At 43.1% G+C, this 18,891-nt stretch overlaps 1 protein-coding gene across 2 annotated transcripts in view; it reads left to right on the top strand.

The window, feature by feature from the left end:
• PHKA2 (phosphorylase kinase regulatory subunit alpha 2) overlaps positions 1 to 16,782 on the top strand; it is a 44,524-nt gene extending 27,742 nt beyond the window's left edge. The window contains exons 20-32 of one of the 2 annotated variants that reach the window (XM_050893836.1): positions 56 to 144; positions 1,290 to 1,423; positions 2,923 to 3,079; positions 4,593 to 4,672; positions 4,919 to 4,997; positions 5,123 to 5,252; positions 6,985 to 7,086; positions 7,730 to 7,848; positions 10,357 to 10,404; positions 12,329 to 12,496; positions 14,096 to 14,149; positions 15,517 to 15,717; positions 16,239 to 16,782. In XM_050893836.1, the coding sequence (XP_050749793.1) occupies positions 56 to 144; positions 1,290 to 1,423; positions 2,923 to 3,079; positions 4,593 to 4,672; positions 4,919 to 4,997; positions 5,123 to 5,252; positions 6,985 to 7,086; positions 7,730 to 7,848; positions 10,357 to 10,404; positions 12,329 to 12,496; positions 14,096 to 14,149; positions 15,517 to 15,717; positions 16,239 to 16,412 (1,535 nt within the window). In that variant the 3' untranslated portion in view covers positions 16,413 to 16,782. Of the gene's footprint in view, positions 1 to 55; positions 145 to 1,289; positions 1,424 to 2,922; positions 3,080 to 4,592; positions 4,673 to 4,918; positions 4,998 to 5,122; positions 5,253 to 6,984; positions 7,087 to 7,729; positions 7,888 to 10,356; positions 10,405 to 12,328; positions 12,497 to 14,095; positions 14,150 to 15,516; positions 15,718 to 16,238 lie in introns of both variants that reach the window. The other variant, XM_050893828.1, reaches the window with a different exon arrangement.
• Positions 16,783 to 18,891: the final 2,109 nt, after the last annotated feature.

The raw sequence follows: 18,891 nt of genomic DNA, 5'->3' as shown, positions 1-18,891 counted from the left end.
TCATGTTACTGAAATGGACTTTTTTTTCTTTTTTTCTGGTGGCTTTGGTTTCCAGCTGTGTCTATGTCTCTTCCCACTAAAGTTCTGAACACACACCGGAAGTCTCTGAATCTTGTTGATAATCCCCATTTCTTTGAGACAAAGGTAGGCTGTGGGAATTTTTATGCTGTTCGTGTTTTTAGGACGCAATAACGTGGCCATTCCTGTGTTTCCCAGCCAAACCCTGTGCTAGTTCTCATTTTCCTTCACAGACAAGCCATTCTGCCCGAGGCACTGGATAGCTACTCCCTTGTTTTGGAATTTATTTTTTGGCTGGATCAAGGTTTTTTGGTTAAATAGACATTATCAAGTGGAAAATTTTTAATTGTGTGTGCAAACCAGAAAATAATATAATAGGTGCTTATTTTTAAAGGCCAAAGGTTAAGTCATTGTCTTTAGTTCTAACTGAACACACAAAGGGAAGGACAGGATGTTCACGGCCTTTAGAGATGTTCTCCAAGAAATGCTACTTATAGAATGTCTGGGCAGGAGGGGAGTGTGTGAAAGGACAGGTGTCCTTAAGGCACCAGCCAAATCCCAGTACAAGGCATGAAGATGGGGTTGTGCTGGGCACTTGTTTTGTCTTAGTACATGTAACCAGCTGCTGACAATGGTTACAGGAGGTTCTATCCAGCTTCCTGAAGGATTCTGCTCTACAGGCTCTGTGGAAGTGGTATTTTAGGACCATATACATTGCTGAAGAGCTTATTAAACAAAACTTCTCTTCATCCAAGAATTCACCACAGGATTGCATCATCTGATTAAGTAACATGTTAGTTTCATAAGCTTGGAAAATTTATGATGGCAACATCTACATTCATAAAGCACCACATATATACAGGTTAGAGATGGAACTCAGAAAGCTCTAAATTATTTCAGCTAAAAAAAGATAGTACCCTTCTGCTTTTCTCTTTACAAGTAACAACAAATGACAGGAAAAGCATGCAAATAATTTGGTTTCCTTCTTTGACAAAATATTTCTTTGTTTTGTCCAAAAAATGGCTTTCCTTGTTGACTGAACCAAAACTAGAGACAAAGTTCCGTTTTGGATGTTGTGTTTCCTGGGATTAGTCTCCTTTTCATGTCTGCAGTAGTCTAGCAAGAACTATGATGTGATGTGTCTGTGTTTCAAGTGCAGAGTTATGTTGCAAGTCTGTTGTATTGTTTAATGGGAAATTACAGTTTGAATTTGATCTGCTACTTTTTTCAAGATCATTTCTTTGATTTTTTTCATCCATCTTTATTATCAGGACTGTGAAAATGTTTTGCACTTACCTAAAGATGCTCATGGTGATTTGGATTGCAGGAAGCTTGTTGAGCAGCTGAAGGAATGTCCAACGCTCCATGATCAAGCAGATATCTTATATATCTTGCATATACTGAAGTGAGTTGTCTGAGTATAAACTTCAGCATCTTTAAGTTTGGTCACAATTATCTGATTATTCTTGTGCAAAAGCCTTCCACTGTTCCGGGTTGTGTTTTGAGGGGAGAGGTTAAAATATTTTGTGCTTTAACAAGCATATGTTCAGTTAGCTTGATTAAATAAATAATTTGGATACAAAAAAATGCTTGTGCAAACTTCAGAGTTGATTGGCACACAATTGCGAATACATACAGGCTCCAAGGCTCACAAGTGAAATGCACAAATCCTTTCCATGAATGAGAACACACCTTGCTATATTTGTGGCACTTTATTAAGTTCACAAAGATTTGGTGTGATTTTTATACGCAAGAAGGGAGGTGGAAGGAAACTTCATCTTATCATTTTCTAACTAAAAGCAGAATGCAATTTTAATGAGTAGTCACTATTTTTCCTCTAATCCTTCTGCATGTGTAAGTGCACCACTGGCTAAAACTTGGTGCTCTTCAGAACATTCTTGGAAAGAGTCTAACCCCAGCTGCTGGGGTTAGTAAACAGCTGCTATTTAAATAGGTTTGATGGGAACAAAATGCAAATACAAACCAATGGAATCATCTTCTGGAGTGCATTTATTGGGCTTTTTTTCCTGTGCAGGAGAATACTACTGGAACCTGTCAGGAAGTTCACTTTGGGTGCAAGCGTGTGTTAATCACAGATGGTCTTCCTTACTCCTACAAAGATTGTATTTTTGTTTATTTTAGTCTTTCTCCTGTGAGGACCTCTTCTTTGATCTTCTTGATTTCCCAAGCAAAATGTTTAGCAGCCTCTCCTAAGAGCAAAGGAAATCCTGAAAAAATATCACTTGTTGTTTAACTACATGTAACACCCTTTCCTGTTCTGGACTTGTTTCACCGTGGAAGTCTCTGTTGGGCAGGCAGGTGGACTTCTGGTGGACTCTGTCCCTCCAGCAGGATTTGAAAGGTCATTCTGTGACGCTTCAAAACATTATCAAAGAGAAGCCATAATGCAGTGAATTTCAAAACCAGGAGAGGAACAGAAATCTCCTTTGCTTTTTCAGTAATGGCATAAGCAGCGTGGAAGCTTAGTTAATAGCTAAGAAAGAGGCAGGGCAAAACACTTGAGAGTCCCCTGAGGCATCTGAAAAATGGGTGCAGTCTTCAGCAGTACTGAAGACATTGCTGAATTCTGCTCTGAAAAAGCAGCACATGGAGCGTTCCTCCAGCAAACTGTCTGTGTGCATGTTCAATTTAAAGTCTTTTGGGAAATCCTTTGGGTGGTTCATGGCTAAGCAAGTGCTCAAGTTAATATGAAAGTTCCTGGTATCAAGAGGGTTTTGTCCACATATAACCAATCTCTGGTGAAGGCCCACATGTCCCATGTACTACTTAATTCTGTCACCAAAATGAGCAATGCGATCAAAATCAGGCTGCTTGTTGTGTGGTAAGGTTAAGCAGTGTAGCGTTTTATCTGATGACAATTACCTTCGGTGTCTTTTCTGGCAGAGGTGCTGACTGGGACACAGAGCTGGATGGACAGTACGGTGTCACTGTTCATTGCCTACTCAACGAGCTCTACAGAAAGGCAGGCCTCAATCAAGAATGGGGTTTAATCCGTTATATTTCTGGTATGCTCAAAAAGAGAGTGGAAGTCCTGGCTGAGGTATGAAATATAAATAATGCTGGTTCAGTTTCCTGTCTGGAAACAGAGATAAAACTACCAGTTTGCTGGTGGGGCTTGTGCTTGCCCTTCTTCTGGTCTTACTTCACAGCATACATAGTGCGGCATTTTTCAGTAAACTTTGGTTGCTTTTCTGATTTAAAATCTTATTACGACATCTTTACCTTTCATCTGTACTGCAAACTGTGCTAATGTTGGCATGGACTGAGAATGTCACACTTGTAAATGATTGTGAAGGCTTCATTTCATCTCTATTAATTGGAGAAGCTTAATTATGTGCTTTGAAAGCTGTAGTTGTCATTGGTAATTGTCTATTGCTCTTGTGATAGCTTGGACACTTTTGGAGCAGCAGTATGTCAAGGTGCTAGTGGTGATGCAAAAACATTTGCATTGGCATTCCGCTGATTTCCATCCCATTGGGCAGACAGTCTGCCATGCACATGGATGTGGCTGTTCAGAGGCATTAAAATATCTGGGACTATTAAATGGTAACAAGAAAGATCCACTGTAAGGGTATAGATTTAATTTTGAACACTACAAAAATGTTTCCTCTCAAGTACTTTAAAGGATTTGTTTAATTTCCTACTTATCCCTGTGTATTTCTGAAGAGCTCTTTCTCTAATTCCTGACCATTTTCAAAGCTTTGACTGTCACACCTAGGGTGCCCTATTTTAGTAACAGTCATATCTGCGGGGAGCAATTTGTGATAATTGCCCTGCATGGTACTTCATTAAGCGCATAACCTTTTCCATCCTCAAGACATGGTGGACAAGCGGTACAGACACGCTCACAGAAAGCCGTGTATGTTAAATGGAGAAGCTACTGACAAAGAATTGGGGAGGAAGAGGGTAGAGATGATCTGGTTTGTTCCACGTTAAGGGAGAGAAAGTAGACTCTTCAAAATCAGAGGAACATTGCTCTGTGAGGTCTTTGATTCAGGATATTAAAACAGGTAAACTGAACACCCACTTTTAAAGGAGGTTGATATAAAAGTGTAAACACTGTGGTACTGGGGGAAGCACCTATTTCAGAATGTACCAGGGTGCCTAATTCAGGAATGTGATGCAATATGTTTGGTGTTTGTTTGTTTGAAGAGATGTATTAGTACACAGGATTTTTTTTTAGCTAATACTGCCAAGTTTTTTGTTGATTAAAAATGTTTTTTGTCTTAAATAAAGAACAAACATGTATCTTATGATAAAGGATAAAGTCCTTTATTGATCTGCCAGCCCCACTGGAGTCCCTAATCATTATGCTGCTGATTTCACTGAGCAGGGAAGCAGGCTTTCAGCCTGGGCAGACTCTCATAGCCCTGTTGACCTCGGGCGATCTTTGGCAACTAGTTAACAGCACTCTGCTGGATCTGCATGTCTGGTGATTAATAGAAATGCACTTAAAAGTTGCTAAAGAAATGCTTCATTTTTGGGAATTAAAAGCTGTTTCACTTTCACATGACTCAGAGAAAGGTCTTTTGCTTTCTGTCCTGTTATGATAGGCATGCACAGACCTTCTGTCGCACCACAAGCAACTTACAGTGGGCCTGCCACCAGAACCCCGTGAGAAAATCATTGTCACGTAAGTTGGAGCTCTGCCTCAGTTACAGAAACAGCCTGCCCTTCATCTTCCTGCCGGTACCGTTCTGCTGCTATTATCTTGTTTTAAAACTTATTCCTCACCTTCAGAAGGAATTGCAGCCACCCAGGCAGAATCGTAGACACCTTTGTGGTGCAAAGATGTTTCTGGGTGACAGTTCCAGTGCTTGTTCAAGAGGTTAACAGCAGGTGCCTGAGTCACTGCTAACTGTGGTTTGCCTTCTTGCAGCCCACTGCCACCTGAGGAGCTCATAGATCTTATTTATGAAGCCAGCGGCCAAGACATCAGTATTGCAGTCCTGACACAGGTATGCAGCATGTGTGAAAAGGGTTCTTTCAGCTGTGCCCAGTGTGGCGCCAGTGTTTGCTCTGTGACTGGGAAAGCCAAGAGGACCTGCTCTGAATGGGTGCCCTTATGGATTTGTCCTTACAGGAAATAATTATGTACTTGGCGATGTACGTCCGGTCACAGCCTAGTCTTTTTGTGGAGATGCTCAGGCTCCGCATTGGTCTGATAATTCAGGTGATGGCCACTGAGCTGGCTCGAAGTCTGAAATGCTCAGGTAAGAGCAATTTTATCATAAGGGTACTTACGGCGTTATTTCTGCTTTACCTCAGTGGTTGATTTTTCATTCATATGTTAAATCCTTGTATTAACTTCTTCATTCAGCATGCGCAGTTACAAACTTTGAAAATAACTTCTCTTTTTGACTTGATGAAAGATTCCTGTCTGCCCATCCCAGAGTTATTCAAACTGAATTGGCTATTAAATGCTTAAGTCCCTTGACCTTCAGTAAGTGTTTGACGTCCAGGTCATCAAATTGCACATGTGTGTATTTAGGGACCCAATGCCACCAATGTCAATAAGAGTTAGGACCCTAGGTATCTTCTGAATATTTGAGCCTTAATTCATAGTTCTGGTAGTTTTTATTCAAAGTAACTTCTGATCTTCTTCCTTTCATGTGTAAGCCTTCTCCTCTTGAATGTGCTTAGTTGAAAAATATTTGCTGTTTAGATTTCAGCTAGTAGTATGTTATTTTGCCAGGAGGTCAGTAAAAAAATTCTTACAGGCCCCCAGGATGTTGCATATGCCCTACAAAAACCCAAGAAGTAAGTAACAAACAAGTGGTGCAAGGCAAAAATATTCTAAAAATCTTTCTAGAAGAGAAAAGTGAAACTAGAGAGGAATCATGACTGAAGAGAGATCTGAAAAATCACTGAAGAATTTTCACCATTGAAAGGGGTCAGAATTCTAAGAAGGAGCAGTCATGAAAAGTAGTCATGAAAAGTAATCGAGTTAATGTGACAAATATATAGTCAAATGCTGACACTTAGGAGCATGATCTGGGCCATATTTTTGTGGCTGAGCTCTTGTTACCATTTCTAATGCCCTAGCACACCCTAAAGGGGGATAACTTTGTGGAAGCATATTTTCTGGTCTCCCTGGTTTTCTCCCTCGTGGAGTGAAGAGGGGGTCCCTGGTAGCTGGTGAGATGGAGCCCGCTTTGGACGCTGCTGCTCTCTGACTTGAGTGGCTAGCTGCCACTGGGGGGTAGCAGCTTTCTCCCTTAGAAGTCGACAAAAGGAGCCAAGTAATTTTCTGAGGTAATTCTGTTTCTGTATGAAGAGTGTACAGAAAGCCCTGTTTCCCCCAAACCTGTAGCTGAATAGCAGAAGCTGCTTTGTTCACAGTGCAAAGCCTGTCTTTCCTGGGGTCCCCTTTGTTATTCCTTAGCCTTAAACACCAGCTGCTTTGTACACTGCCCTCAGCTCCATTGCTACCTTTTCCATGTTCTCCTATGCGAGATTTGTCTGTGCACACGTGTATGTATGTGCTTTTTCTCTCTCTCACTTACAAGCATGATCCTTTAATCAAGTAAAACACAAGCCTTCCACATGCATGCATTTCTTTATGGATTAACTCTGGCTCTGTAATTTAGATCTACACGTCATCTGCTGTTGGGAGATGGCTGTAATGCCTTTGCAAGTGATCTTGCTCTACAAAGGAGCAACTGCTTTCTCATCATCAGGTTCAGTGAGATTTCGCACAAGCTGCGGCGTAATATTCACTAATGCAAATAGTGGTGTTTCTGTGCAGTGTTTGTTGTTTAGTCCTGAAATGTATTTTCTTTGAAATGTGACTCTACATAGTAATTTTTTTAAAGGAAGCATTAGCCACAAAGGTACATGTCACTGAACTTCATTCATCAGCAGTTTACTTAGGAAAACAAGCTATAAAGCTACCTATAGTGATGTTTGTCTTTTTTTTTTCCTTTTTTTTTTTTTTTTAACTAGGTGAAGAAGCTTCAGAGAGTTTGATGAATCTAAGCCCCTTTGATATGAAAAATCTCCTACACCATATTCTCAGTGGAAAAGAGTTTGGAGTGGAAAGAAGCTGTAAGTTGTCCACTTGGGTACTTGTATACGTTAAGTGAGAACTATAAATATAAAGTTAGATTGTCTTATAAGTAGGAATCTACTCCCTCGGCACGTAAAATAGAGGTATGTGTGATGTATTAATCATGGGTGGCCAGTACATGTGTATGTCTGCCATGGAATAAACAAAACAAATATAATGGAAGCTGTCCTGCACTGAAATAAGATTGTATCAAGTTTTCAGTGATATGAAGGTGAACTTGTAAAATGAAGAAGTCTTATGTGACCAGAATGAAAACCATAAAAAGGTCATATCTAACCTGCCTTCAAGGAGCATGTCTGTGATGCCTAGATATTCCTGACTGGCACGCCAGCTGTCTCCTGGGTTCATTCTTAGGCCCTCACAGACTCATTGCAACTCTGACGTCTTTTAAAGCTACGATGACTCAGTGTCTTGGAAAATCAGGCCCTGATATCCAAGTGTGGATCTAGGCCCCTTACTTGATGCAGTCAGGTTTGAACTGTTGACGCGATTTGAAAGGGTGCTGTTACCAAGAGCATTGTACACTTCTGAAAGAATATGTGTTTATCTTTAACTTCTAGATACAATTTCATCTGTTTTTCTACCTCTAGAATTTTACAAATGTCCATTTGCTTCTTTTAGTGCGACCTGTAGATTCCTCTTCGTCTAGCCCTGCGATTTCTATTCGTGAAGTGGGGCATTCTGGAGCAACCAAAACAGAAAGAAGTGGCATTACTAAATTGAAGAGTGAGATGAAGCAGGTGAGGATTTTCTGTCAATGCTCATCAGAAAATGCAGCTGTTCTGGAACTGTCTCATGTTAGGTTTTACTCTTGGTAAATGACAGAAGTTTCCAAAGATCTTTTGATTTAAAGCTGATCACTAAACAGAAGGCAGTAAGGGGATGTTTCCTCCAAAAATGTGCTTCCTTTTTTGTTCTTGTTTCACATGCTGAATATAGAAGAACTTGAACAAACCCTGATGCATTCACAGCATCAACTTCAAAACAGCTCTTTTATCATAGGAAAAGTCAGGTGTACAAAGTGAAGCTTTCATGCAAACAGTGTTCATTCTTGTACTCTGCCCAAGTTGCTAAAGTGGTCCACATGCCTTTTGGAAAAGATACACTTGGAAAAGAAATCTTGGTTTGTTTTCTTCCTGTTTTGTTTCTTCAGGAATGGAGGATGATTACTGCTAGAATATATATATATATATATAAGTTCAATACTTTAAACTACACAGCAACTGAGTATATGGAGACATATTACAGAAAACACAACCAAAATATTCTGAATGAATGTGACTGATGGTTTTGTTATGACTGTTTTTGATTTCTCTGTTTTATGTCTCTACTAGTAATTTTCTTTTGCTGTAGATAAATAGCAAGGTAGTGGTCAAATAAAATACATTTATAAGAATGGTTCTATATTTTTCAGCCTGGGTTATTCAGCCTGGAGAAGAGAAGGCTCCGGGGAGACTTTATTGCAGCCTTTCAAAATATAAAGGGGGCTTATAAGAAAGATGAAGAATTGGTTTTTACCAAGGCCTGTAGTGACAGGACAAGGGGCAACGGTTTTAAACTGAAAGCGGGTAGGTTTAGATTAGACATAAGGAAGAAATTTTTTACGATGAAGGTGCTGAGACACTGGAACAGGTTGCCTAGAGAAGTTGTGGATGCCCCAGCACTCCTTGAAGTGTTCAGGGTCATGTTGGACAGGGCTTTGAGCAACCTGATCTAGTGAAAGATGTCCCTGCCCATGGCATGGACTAGATGATCTTTAAAGATCCCTTCCAACGCAAACCATTCTATGATTCTATGTTAGAAACCTATTTTTTAAAGACCCTTTTAACAAGCAAGCCTGTTTCATTTAATCTGAGGTCATTTCTGTAAGTTTCTAAGGAAGTATTTGATGTTTTCCTTTGATTGTATGGAACAGATTTGCTCAGTAAGCCTTCAGAAAGGAGTGGCATTTCTGCATGGTCTTGACACGGAGTATTTGATGCTGACAATAAAGATCAGTTAACGATCCTTCATAGGAGATGATCAGGCAGGGAAGCAAAGGCACCTGTGAAACGCACGGTGTCTGTCTCACGAGTCTTGGCTGCCGTGTTTGAGCCATGCCGCTGCCTGAGCGTCGTGGTGGCCAAGCCTCTTGGTATGGCTGTGAAGGTGCTGCTCGCTGCTTTCCACGGGCCCTGAAGTGACTTCGGGGGTTTAGTCTGAGCAGGGCTCGCAGTCGTACGGTGGGTGTCTGACTTCAGGGCCTTTCCAGGAAGGAAGAGGGACTAGGCACTAGGTGGCAGCATTATTTTGTTTTTAGTACAGAGGTGGGCCTGAGCTGAAACACTTGGACCTTCGTTGAGGTTGGAAATGTATTTCCTGCATTGCTTTTGCATTAGATGGAAACTTGGTATTTTGCACAGAGGAGGAGTTGGCTGGTTTTATTTTTGTCCCCCCCACCTTGCCATTCCTGCTGCTTCCTGCCACATCTCACTGCATTCTGTGAATAATTCACTAGATAATAATTTCATGTCATTTTGGCAGGGGGGGAATCAACTTTGTGTTACAAGGAACGTTTCAAGTACTTGTACTAACATCTCTTTGCACCAGAGCTCAGGTGTTGAGTGACTGCAGCTCTCATTTGCTGCCGTTGTTTCTTGAGTCTGAACATCAAGCCTTTGCCTGGGTCTGAACCATTAACACTTAAGTAGGAGGCATGGCTTGGGATGGACAGTTACAGAAAAGTGCTGTAAGTCTGAGGTGCTGCATCCGCATTTCAGCAAAAATTTTGCCTTGCAGCTGTTTGTTTAGCGCTGCCCATCCAGTTGGCAGCCTGCAGACTTTCTGCAGGAAGATGACCTTCTTGTCCAAAGAGAAGCTGCTGACATTGCAACGAATGGGGAATGGGAGTGGGGAGCTTGGGGTTTTTTCCCAGCCCTGAGCCACAGGGAAGCTTTTGCACGCGTCTTAAACTGTGGCGGTTTGTGTTGGCCATGCTTGGAGCTCAGTGGATGGCGCGGGCAGCTTGTGGCTGCCGAATAGGCTCCTGGCACGGCGGGGTCTGCCTCATGGTGACCCTGGGAATCGGCAGCAGCTGCCCCGAGGTCAGCTGAAGTGCAGCACTGCAAGAGGCCGGGGGCTGTTCCCCTGAGTACCTGAGCTTATTCCATGTTTCTTGTCTTTGCACGGACGAGTTACTTAACCGTGTTTGCATCCTGTTCTGTCATGGCTGTCTGTCTGACATGTTGGTGTCTGGTTTTGTTTTGTAGTTCTTTCACGAGGGCCACTCCATGTCCAGCAGCATGTTCGCTTCCACGGTAAAACACTGTCTGCAGCTCTGCACCTGCTCTTCACCCTGTGTGTGTGTGTGCAAGGGTCTTAGCTCTAGACACCTCCTGTGACTTCTCCTGTGTAAAAACTTGTTTTCAAACCCTACCTCTTTGTCTTGTTCATGTTCATTGGGAACCAATTCTCATTAGTAATCTTTTAATAGAAGTTGAGTCTCGCATTTAGATCCACTTAGTTCTTCTGAAGCTTAAGCAGTTGTAGCAGATAAAGCACTATAGCAGATTTAGGTACTTGATGGTGGATTATGTTACAGGTGTCATCAGTATTTAAAAGTAATGTAGCATTGATAAACACTGGCAGTCCCTGGACAATAATGAACCCAGAATAGCTTCAGGTTGCTGAGACGGGGTTTATGGGCATGGGTATCTCCTCAGGCAGTCCTCTTCTTTCAAGGCAGAGAACTGTAGCTCTTCTTAAGCTCTCACTGTTAAGAAGGAAGATAATTGTTTAAATATTTTACTAACAGAAACCTCAACAATTTAAAGTAAGTCTGAGGCTCCAAATCTGTCATGAAGAGATGGAAGGTTCACAGCTACGCATATGCTTTGAACTGGCGATTGTGATTGATGGTTCTCCATGTCTGCAGACTTGCTGTCGATGGCACATCTCCCAAGTGTCCTAAATACACAACTGCAGAGCACCACTAGCCCTGTGGCCTGGCCTGACAACTGCCAGGTTACTGTTGCGCCTCTTTTCCCACATACCAGTGCAGAAAGGCAGGCTCCAACTGTGTGTTTGATTCAAGTGCACAGAATTGTTCAATGAGATCTTTGCTCCTCTGAACCACCTGAGTAGCCAGATTAATTATTGTATGCAGATGGATTTCTCTACTTTGGCACCAACCCTCCTGCTGACCTCCTGCGTCCCCTAGCTCTGCTCAGCAGGGTGGAGGAAGTTCTTCTGTCTTGGTCAGTGTGCAGTGGAAAGGAATAGCAAGCATCAAAACATCAAGGGAACACCACCTATGCCTCTCTGACACCAGTAGGAGTGGAAATGGACTGTTTTCATTTGCTGGCCTTTTTGCAGAGCTTGGCTGTGTAGAATCAGTGAGCCTACCCTTTGCAAACATACAGTTTTTGGCCTTACTTTCCTCCTTCCCCAGTACTTTGCTCAGGTGGTTTCTTACTCAGAGATGATGGGATTTGAGATGGGGCTGTCAGCATACTCCTTTCTGGGCTGAAAGTAATCAGTGTGCAAAAAGGAACAAGGAAACAGAAGAGCACACGGTCTCTGGGAGTGCAAGTAGGCAGACTGCATGTGTGGAAATGGGAGCAAGAATTTGGTGGTGGTGCCAAAACTTTGAAGATGATTTGCTGCCTAATTTAGTCTCCAAGTCTGGTAGAGTAAAATAATAGAGCAATAGTGACAATAAAGGAAACAAGACTGATACTTACAGAGAGGCAGGCATAATGATTATATGACCACATGAAGTCAATTTTTAATCTACATACTTTAATGGCGCTTTTTGCATGGAGGACCTCTCTTGCTGGATTCATGGGCCCTTTGGTTCTCTTATGACACTGAGCCCGAAGTCTGAGTCAGACCTACCTGCAAATCCCACCATCTTGCACACCAGTGACACTGCTCTGGCAGCCAGCTCATGCTTGTTAAAATAGTCATGCTTTGTGCTGAACCAAGCAGTGAAGTTTACTTGGTTATGCCTTGTTGAACTGCTTGTCTGTTTTGTTGAGAAATGATTGAAGTACTAGAGAAGTGAAGCTTGTTGTGAAGGGGAGAGAAAGGGATCAATCCTGCTCCGTCATCTTGTATGACAGCACAGCCTGTATTTTTTCCCTGGTTCTGAGGTAGCATTGTAAGAGAATGAGGTATTCACCAAGAGTAGCACTTGGGGTGGTAGAAAGTAACTAACCAAGGCTTTAATGTTTCTTACAGAGGGGCAGTACTCCGTCGTCTCCCACTAGTACTTCTCCTACTGGCTCCAATGGAGACACGAGCTGGGGTGGCCGAAAAGGACAGTGGCTGCGCAGAAGGAGGCTTGATGGTGCTATTAACAGAGTTCCTGTCGGCTTTTATGAGAAAGTGTGGAAAATCCTTCAGAAGGTAAGTTGACAGCCGTGGAGGGCAGGAAGCAAGCAAGCTGTACGGTAACTTGAGGAGGTGGTGGTCCAGAGGTGGCGTGTTGCCGGGAGCTGAAGTTGGTCTTCAGCTGGTAGACTGGTGGAAACTAGAGTCATTAGTAGGAGTGTGTCTCTTGAACATAAACGGGCTCCATTAACGCAAGTTCACGTGTTTGTCTGAAAGCGTATTTTTCTCTGAAACCACCGGCGCTGAATTTCAGCTGAAGGATTCTGTTCCGCCACTGTCTGTCTTGCATCGCCCATGGCCTAATGCAAGTTGTGGTCAGTGCCGCTGAGGGGCACTGCAATGCAGTGCGGTTCCTGTGCTCCAGTTCAGAAAGGCTGCGAGGAATGAAGGAGGAAACTGCGCTGACTCTTCCAAAATGTCTTGAGATCTCTTGCTGGCTCTTCTGAGCTGTATGGCAATCTTAACGTTTTTTTGTTTGTGTTTAAGTGAAAAGTAAGTCCTTGCCAGCACCTTGGAGATCAGGGGTATGGAAATGTGTTGAAGCAGCTCTTCAGGAAAGAGGAGAGGGGAATTACGAATTTTTACTCCTTTCAAAGTCATTATGCACCTGTTCTTCTGCTTTGCTGGATGAAAGCCAGCGTTCGGCACCTTGCAGCACTGAGCTGTTCATACCTACACAGTTGGGAAAAATGTGCATCACCAGCTTAGGTTGATTTTAGTTGCCCTTCTAAAATCACTTATGCTGAAGCTGTTAGTGTTGATGTCAGCCAAGACAAGTCATATTATGACCTCGTGGCTATTTACTAATGGGATCTTTCAGTAGAGTGAGCATCACTTCTGTCCTGACCTAACGTAATAGCTGGGAGTATTTGAATGGGTTTTCTATTAAAATCAATTGTGCTTATTTAAGTTGTCTTCAATATTTCATTCTTAAACTCTCTTTGGACTATTCATAAAATCTCTCTCCTCTTCTTGGTGTGTTTTTGTACCTCAGGGACCCAGTTGTGTCATTCCTTAGCCTGCCTTCTCACCATTTAGGTTTTGTCACTCTTTTCTTGTGTACCACTTGGTATTTCTAACACCACCTCTCCCCCACTGTTGGTGGCCCATGTCCAAGCACCACAACATGTCCACATCCTTGAGTTGCGGTGCCCTGGATCTGAAACACTTAACTAAATGTGGTTTTAGTGAAAATTAAAAATAAAGGTTCTCACTTTCGTGGTCTGTTGTCGTGCTTTTGCATTATCTTTTATTTCTACATCCTTTCCCACAGAATGTTCTCATTGATTTGTTTTCCTCCTTTGCCTGCCTCTTGCTGTAGTGGCTCTCTAAGTACTTTCCTCACCTTTGGTAGCTGGACTGGAACACAGCACACTCTCTACATGTCATGTCAGGCTATTTCTAACGTTTGCCAGGTTACATAATAACTTCTTCAGCAAAGGTGAAATAATATTTTTTAATGGGTTTTGTTGTTTTTGTTTGGGTGGTTTTGGTTGTTTTTTGTTTTGTTTTTTTTAACTGAAAGTTGTTACATATTGGCTTAGAACAGAGAACCCTCAGATTTACTTGCAAGAACTGTAATTTCTGTTCATTGTCAAAATGTTGTTGTTTCAGTGCCATGGTCTGTCCATTGATGGGTATGTCCTTCCTTCTTCAACCACCAGAGAGGTACAGTAAAATGCCAACAATTTTCTAGCCCCATGACTGAATGTTTGGTATGACGGTGTAAGATGCAGCAGGGCTGCTGCTGCAGATCCTTGGTTTTAAGAAGGTTAGAAGGTCTGCACCTTCCCCCAGCACCTCCGCCAGCTGCCCCGGGGGCTGTGCAGATGAGTTCCTGCCAGGCAGGCCTGGGAGCGGGTTTGTGGCAGGTTTTCCCCTTTGCCGAGGCTGCCCTCTGCACGCCTTCACTGACCCGCATGCACCCACGGAGCAGGGCTTGAAAGAGGGTGGCTGATGGCAGTCCTTCGGGCAGGGTGAGGAGAAAGCGCAGCCTTATTGGAATAAAGCAGACATGTTGCTTGCCGCTTATTTTTTTTAATGTGCTGCAACAGCAGCCGGTGTATTTTGGCATCACAGTCTCAAAAGTAAACACCAATTAAGGATGATTGTTTCTAACCAAAGCTTTGACTCTTTAAATCTGTAACCTTTCCTTACATTTTTTTTCCGTAGTTGGATTGCCACTCTGTCTTTAAGCGCTCTGGCAAGTTTTGAATTCACATCTATAAAACAAACTCTTGTGAACAGTAATCCATCAGCGCAAGAGAGGTGCTTGTGTGCCTGAGACTGTTTTCCTGTCTGGTTCCCTCAGATTTGTCTCTGGCTTCCTTCTCTTCTGAGGGACAGTGGTAACAGCTGAAGAGAGGAGCTGGAATTTTCTGCCAAATTTAAACCTTTTTTTGCAGAATGGAGGGCTTTATTTATTCCTATTGTGTAGATAAATAGGCTTATATTTTTAGCCTGTCAGACCTAGACAGTATCTAATTTTGTTGTTTAAAGGAATCAAACGAAATAAGCACAAACCTCCTAAGGCAGCAGCCTTTCACGGAACATCCATAGAGCTGTGCCAGTGCAAATTAGGCTGCTCTACAAACAATATAGCTATATCTCTGTGTGGAAAAGCATTCACTCTAAGCAGGTGGTTATTTTTAGAACTCGACAGTAATTTTGGCTTTGCAACTAACCTGCGATGCCAGAAAGATACTTACAAGGCGGAGTGCGTGAGACCGCAGCATGAGGAGCAAAGAGTTAATTTGCCAGCTAAGCATCAGCAGTCCCGTATGCAACTAAAACGTGTGCGTGATGGGTTGCAGGGCTGGAGCAGTCTTCTGGAAGTTGCGTAACTGTTTGCAGGATCAGGGCCTAGCAATGCAAAACGTTGCTGTAAGTGCTAAAGCCACACAAACATTGTGTTCGCTTCAGTCAGACTACCCCCATGTGCAGAGAGCAGCATATGTTTAAGTGCTTGCAGGATGTGGGGAACTAGTCTTTTGGATTTGTCAGTTTTTCTTTCCATTTCCACTCAACCTTGCCAGATGACCCCGTGCGAAATCAAGTTTGCTGTGCACGTGGAGTCGGTGCTGAACCACGTACCCCAGCCCGAGTACAGGCAGCTCTTGGTGGAAGCTATTCTCGTTCTCACGTTCCTCTCTGACATCGAGGTGAACAGCATCGGGGGCATCATCCACGTGGATCGAATCGTGCACGTGGCCAATGACCTGTTTCTGCAGGAGCTGGTGAGTTCAAAGTGCAGTGGTGGGAAGCCTCTGCATTTGAAAATTGTCCCCTGCTCCTTTTTTAATATCTGCGATGAGCTTGATCTTATCCTTATTCTTTCCCCTACAAAGACAGACCAAATCACTTAAGTGTCGTCTCAAAATATATTTGGAGAGCTAATTTAAGAATTGTGGGAGATTTAAAGGGAATAAAATTGTAGTGGCTAACAAGCTCTGAAGTAAGTGAGTAGATTGAAGTGAAGTTTTGCTTTACCAAGGCATTAGAGTTACCAATAGTTGAGTAATCCCACCCCCCACCCCCCAAGGACAAAAATCTGTGAAGTTGTATGTTCCTTATTTACTTACGCTGATCCGACTAAGTCATGTGGGTCCTATGATAATCCTGATGAAGGTTTTCATGAGGGAAAGGAGAATTGCTTTCAGTATTCAGCACAAATGCAAAATCATAACATGGCGGGGTTTTTCCAATAAGCAAGCATGCACGCCTAACTTGCCCTACTTCTTTGCTTGTGTCTTTTCAGAAATCATTCGGAGCTACTGGTAGTATCTTGGAGAAAGACGTAGCCACAGGAATTTGCCACTTTTTTTATGACAGTGCTCCAAGTGGGGCCTATGGCACCATGACGTACCTAACAAAAGCCATAATTATTTATTTACATGATTTCCTGCCTAGCACAGGCTGTGCGATGCAGTAAGCGATGCCTCATGCAGGAGGGAGGGCTCAGAAGCTCTTTCTCCCCATTTCCCTGTCATGAACCTCTTGTTTAGTTGCTGCATGTATGTGTGCCGTGCACTACCTCAGCGTTTTACACTAGTCGTCATGCTACGTGCATGCCTACCTGCGGCGGACGGGTAGGTGGAATTTGGCCTGGTTTTAAGAGAGTGTGCGAGAAATAACCAATAATGAGTCTTATTCTGCCCAAAGTGCATAAATGTAATTCATATTAAATTAGCGAGAATGATACACTTCTGCCAAGGGGAAAACAGGTTACTCTGTGGAGATCAAAAGGCATAATAAAATGAGGGAGCTGTATCTCAGGCATAAAGTCTCCCAAGTAAGGGAAGTGATGGAATTCATTAATTTTTCTCCTGCTGTGTGTAAATGTACATCATTGTGAATCACTAATGCACGGTGTGAAACATCCAGGGAAATGTAAATTAGAGGAATAGGAATAACTTGAAATAACCAGGTGATATTTCTAATACACGTTTATCCTGATTCTCATCTCATTTGCACCTAGTCAGTGCAGGGCTGACGCCAGTAGAGACAAATGTCTTACAATATCCACTAATTTGAGAGGATAGCCTCTCTCAGGAAGCTGCATCTGTCTTTAATCTGAACAAAATAGCTTCCTTCCCTGCATCCCCAAGGCTTTGGAGGCAAAATCTCAAGACTCCGGCTTCTCCAAGGTGACAGACGGTTTTATGCCTGTAATCCTTTCCTCTGAATGGAGCAAGATAAACCTCTCCCACTCGAGCACCCTTTCCAAGTCTCCCAATCCTTTCCCTTGCAAATAGCCTCAGAGTTAAGAATGGCATAATTGCCACCCTTCCAGCGCAGTGTGAGTTTATGGAAGGCTTTGATGTTTTTCTCTTCCCCCCACCCCCCGCTTTTCCTTTTTTTCTTTTTCTTTTTTTATTTGAAGTCGCACTTGTCACGTGTAGTTCGGGATGGGCTGCCTGGAAGTCTCCCTTCAGACAGCTCCCACGTTAGTGCCTGTGCCTTGAATCTGTCCACTGGAAACCAGTTTCTGCGGCTGCTCCGAGCTGCTGCAAGGAGAATAGGTGTGTCCTGCAGGGAAACGGCTCCGTGGCCATTTAAACTGAAAACAGAGGTAGGCTGCCTCTGGAGGGGAGAACCCTGCTTTACCCCAGGCGTCGGCTGCGGTTTTCCTTGTGCCGGCGCTGTTGGTTTTGCCACCAGGCAGCATGTATCTGGCTGACAGCTTAGGGAAGTGGCTGTAGCTTTAGCCTCCCCCGCGGCCACGGGCTCCCTCAGCAGCGTGGAGGTGTGCCGGCACTGCCGCCATGTGAGCAGGGAGGATCAGAGCGATTCTGTCTTGCCAGGTAGAGGGGAAAAGAGCAGAATATGGCCTGTAAAAAGTAAGTATTTTCTGTGCTAATAAGCCTGATGATAAGCATATTTCTGTGAGACCCCCCTCTACTCTTTCAAAACATAACTGCCATTTTTACAGGATTTGAAAACTTTTTTTTTTATTTTGGTAACAATAGTACGTGGTGCTTTTGAGAACGAGGTTTTTGGTTCCAGTTTTAAACAGATGTCTGAAATACTTTGATGAAAGGAGGGAAGTAAACCCCTGTCTCACTTGCCAGTCGCCAGCACCCACGGTCCCGGGGAGCCTAAGCTCCCGACGGCCATGCCACCCTGCCTGCTGTCCCTCTACAGAGTCGCTGCTGCTGTAACAGCATCCGGACACTGGCTCAAGAGAGCGAAGGTGTGGGAGGCCTCAGGAGGCGATTTTGTGTTTTTGCAGAGACCAGGAGAGTTTGGCAGTCCAGGGGCCTCGGAGCCCTGGGACTGGATGCTCTGAGAGAGGCACGTACTGTCTTAATCACCATGAAAACTGTGGGCCTGTTGAGGGGCTGGTGTAAAGGTACGGTTCCGGTACAATGAGCACTTGGATGTGGAAGTCATTTTATTGGCACGGTGCCTGTTTTGTAGGGTTTTGCCTTCATCATGGTTTTTTTTTTTTTTTTCCTTTTCATATGTATTGTGAGAGATCCCTTAGCTTGTTTCCCAGTAAATGACAGTAAAATCCTTTGTCTAGTTTAAGCAGATAGATGTGACAGTGCAGAACACGAGGACACAAGAGCCTGTGTGGTGGTTTCTTGTTCTATCCGGTATCATACGAAAAGTCAGCAGTAGCAGTTATCTTTGCTTTTCTTGTTGAATCCTAGATTGAGAGAGATGCAAGATGATTTTCCCTCAGACTCTTATTTATTTTTTTCACCTACACTGTGATCTTGTTTTCAGAAACAAGAAGGGTGATGTAGTTCATTTTAGATGCAGCTGCATTGAAGTCTAAAGCAATCGAGCCTATGGCCAAACATACCTGGACACCGTTTAACACTTGGTTTTTTTAATGAGAGTATCATTGGTATCTTTACTTTGAAATTCATAGTACGACGTAGGCTTTGGTATATTTATGATCA

The sequence above is a fragment of the Gymnogyps californianus genome, chromosome 1, assembly GCF_018139145.2.
Source record: "Gymnogyps californianus isolate 813 chromosome 1, ASM1813914v2, whole genome shotgun sequence".
NCBI lineage: Eukaryota > Metazoa > Chordata > Aves > Accipitriformes > Cathartidae > Gymnogyps > Gymnogyps californianus.
This window is presented reverse-complemented; position numbering and strand designations above follow the sequence as displayed.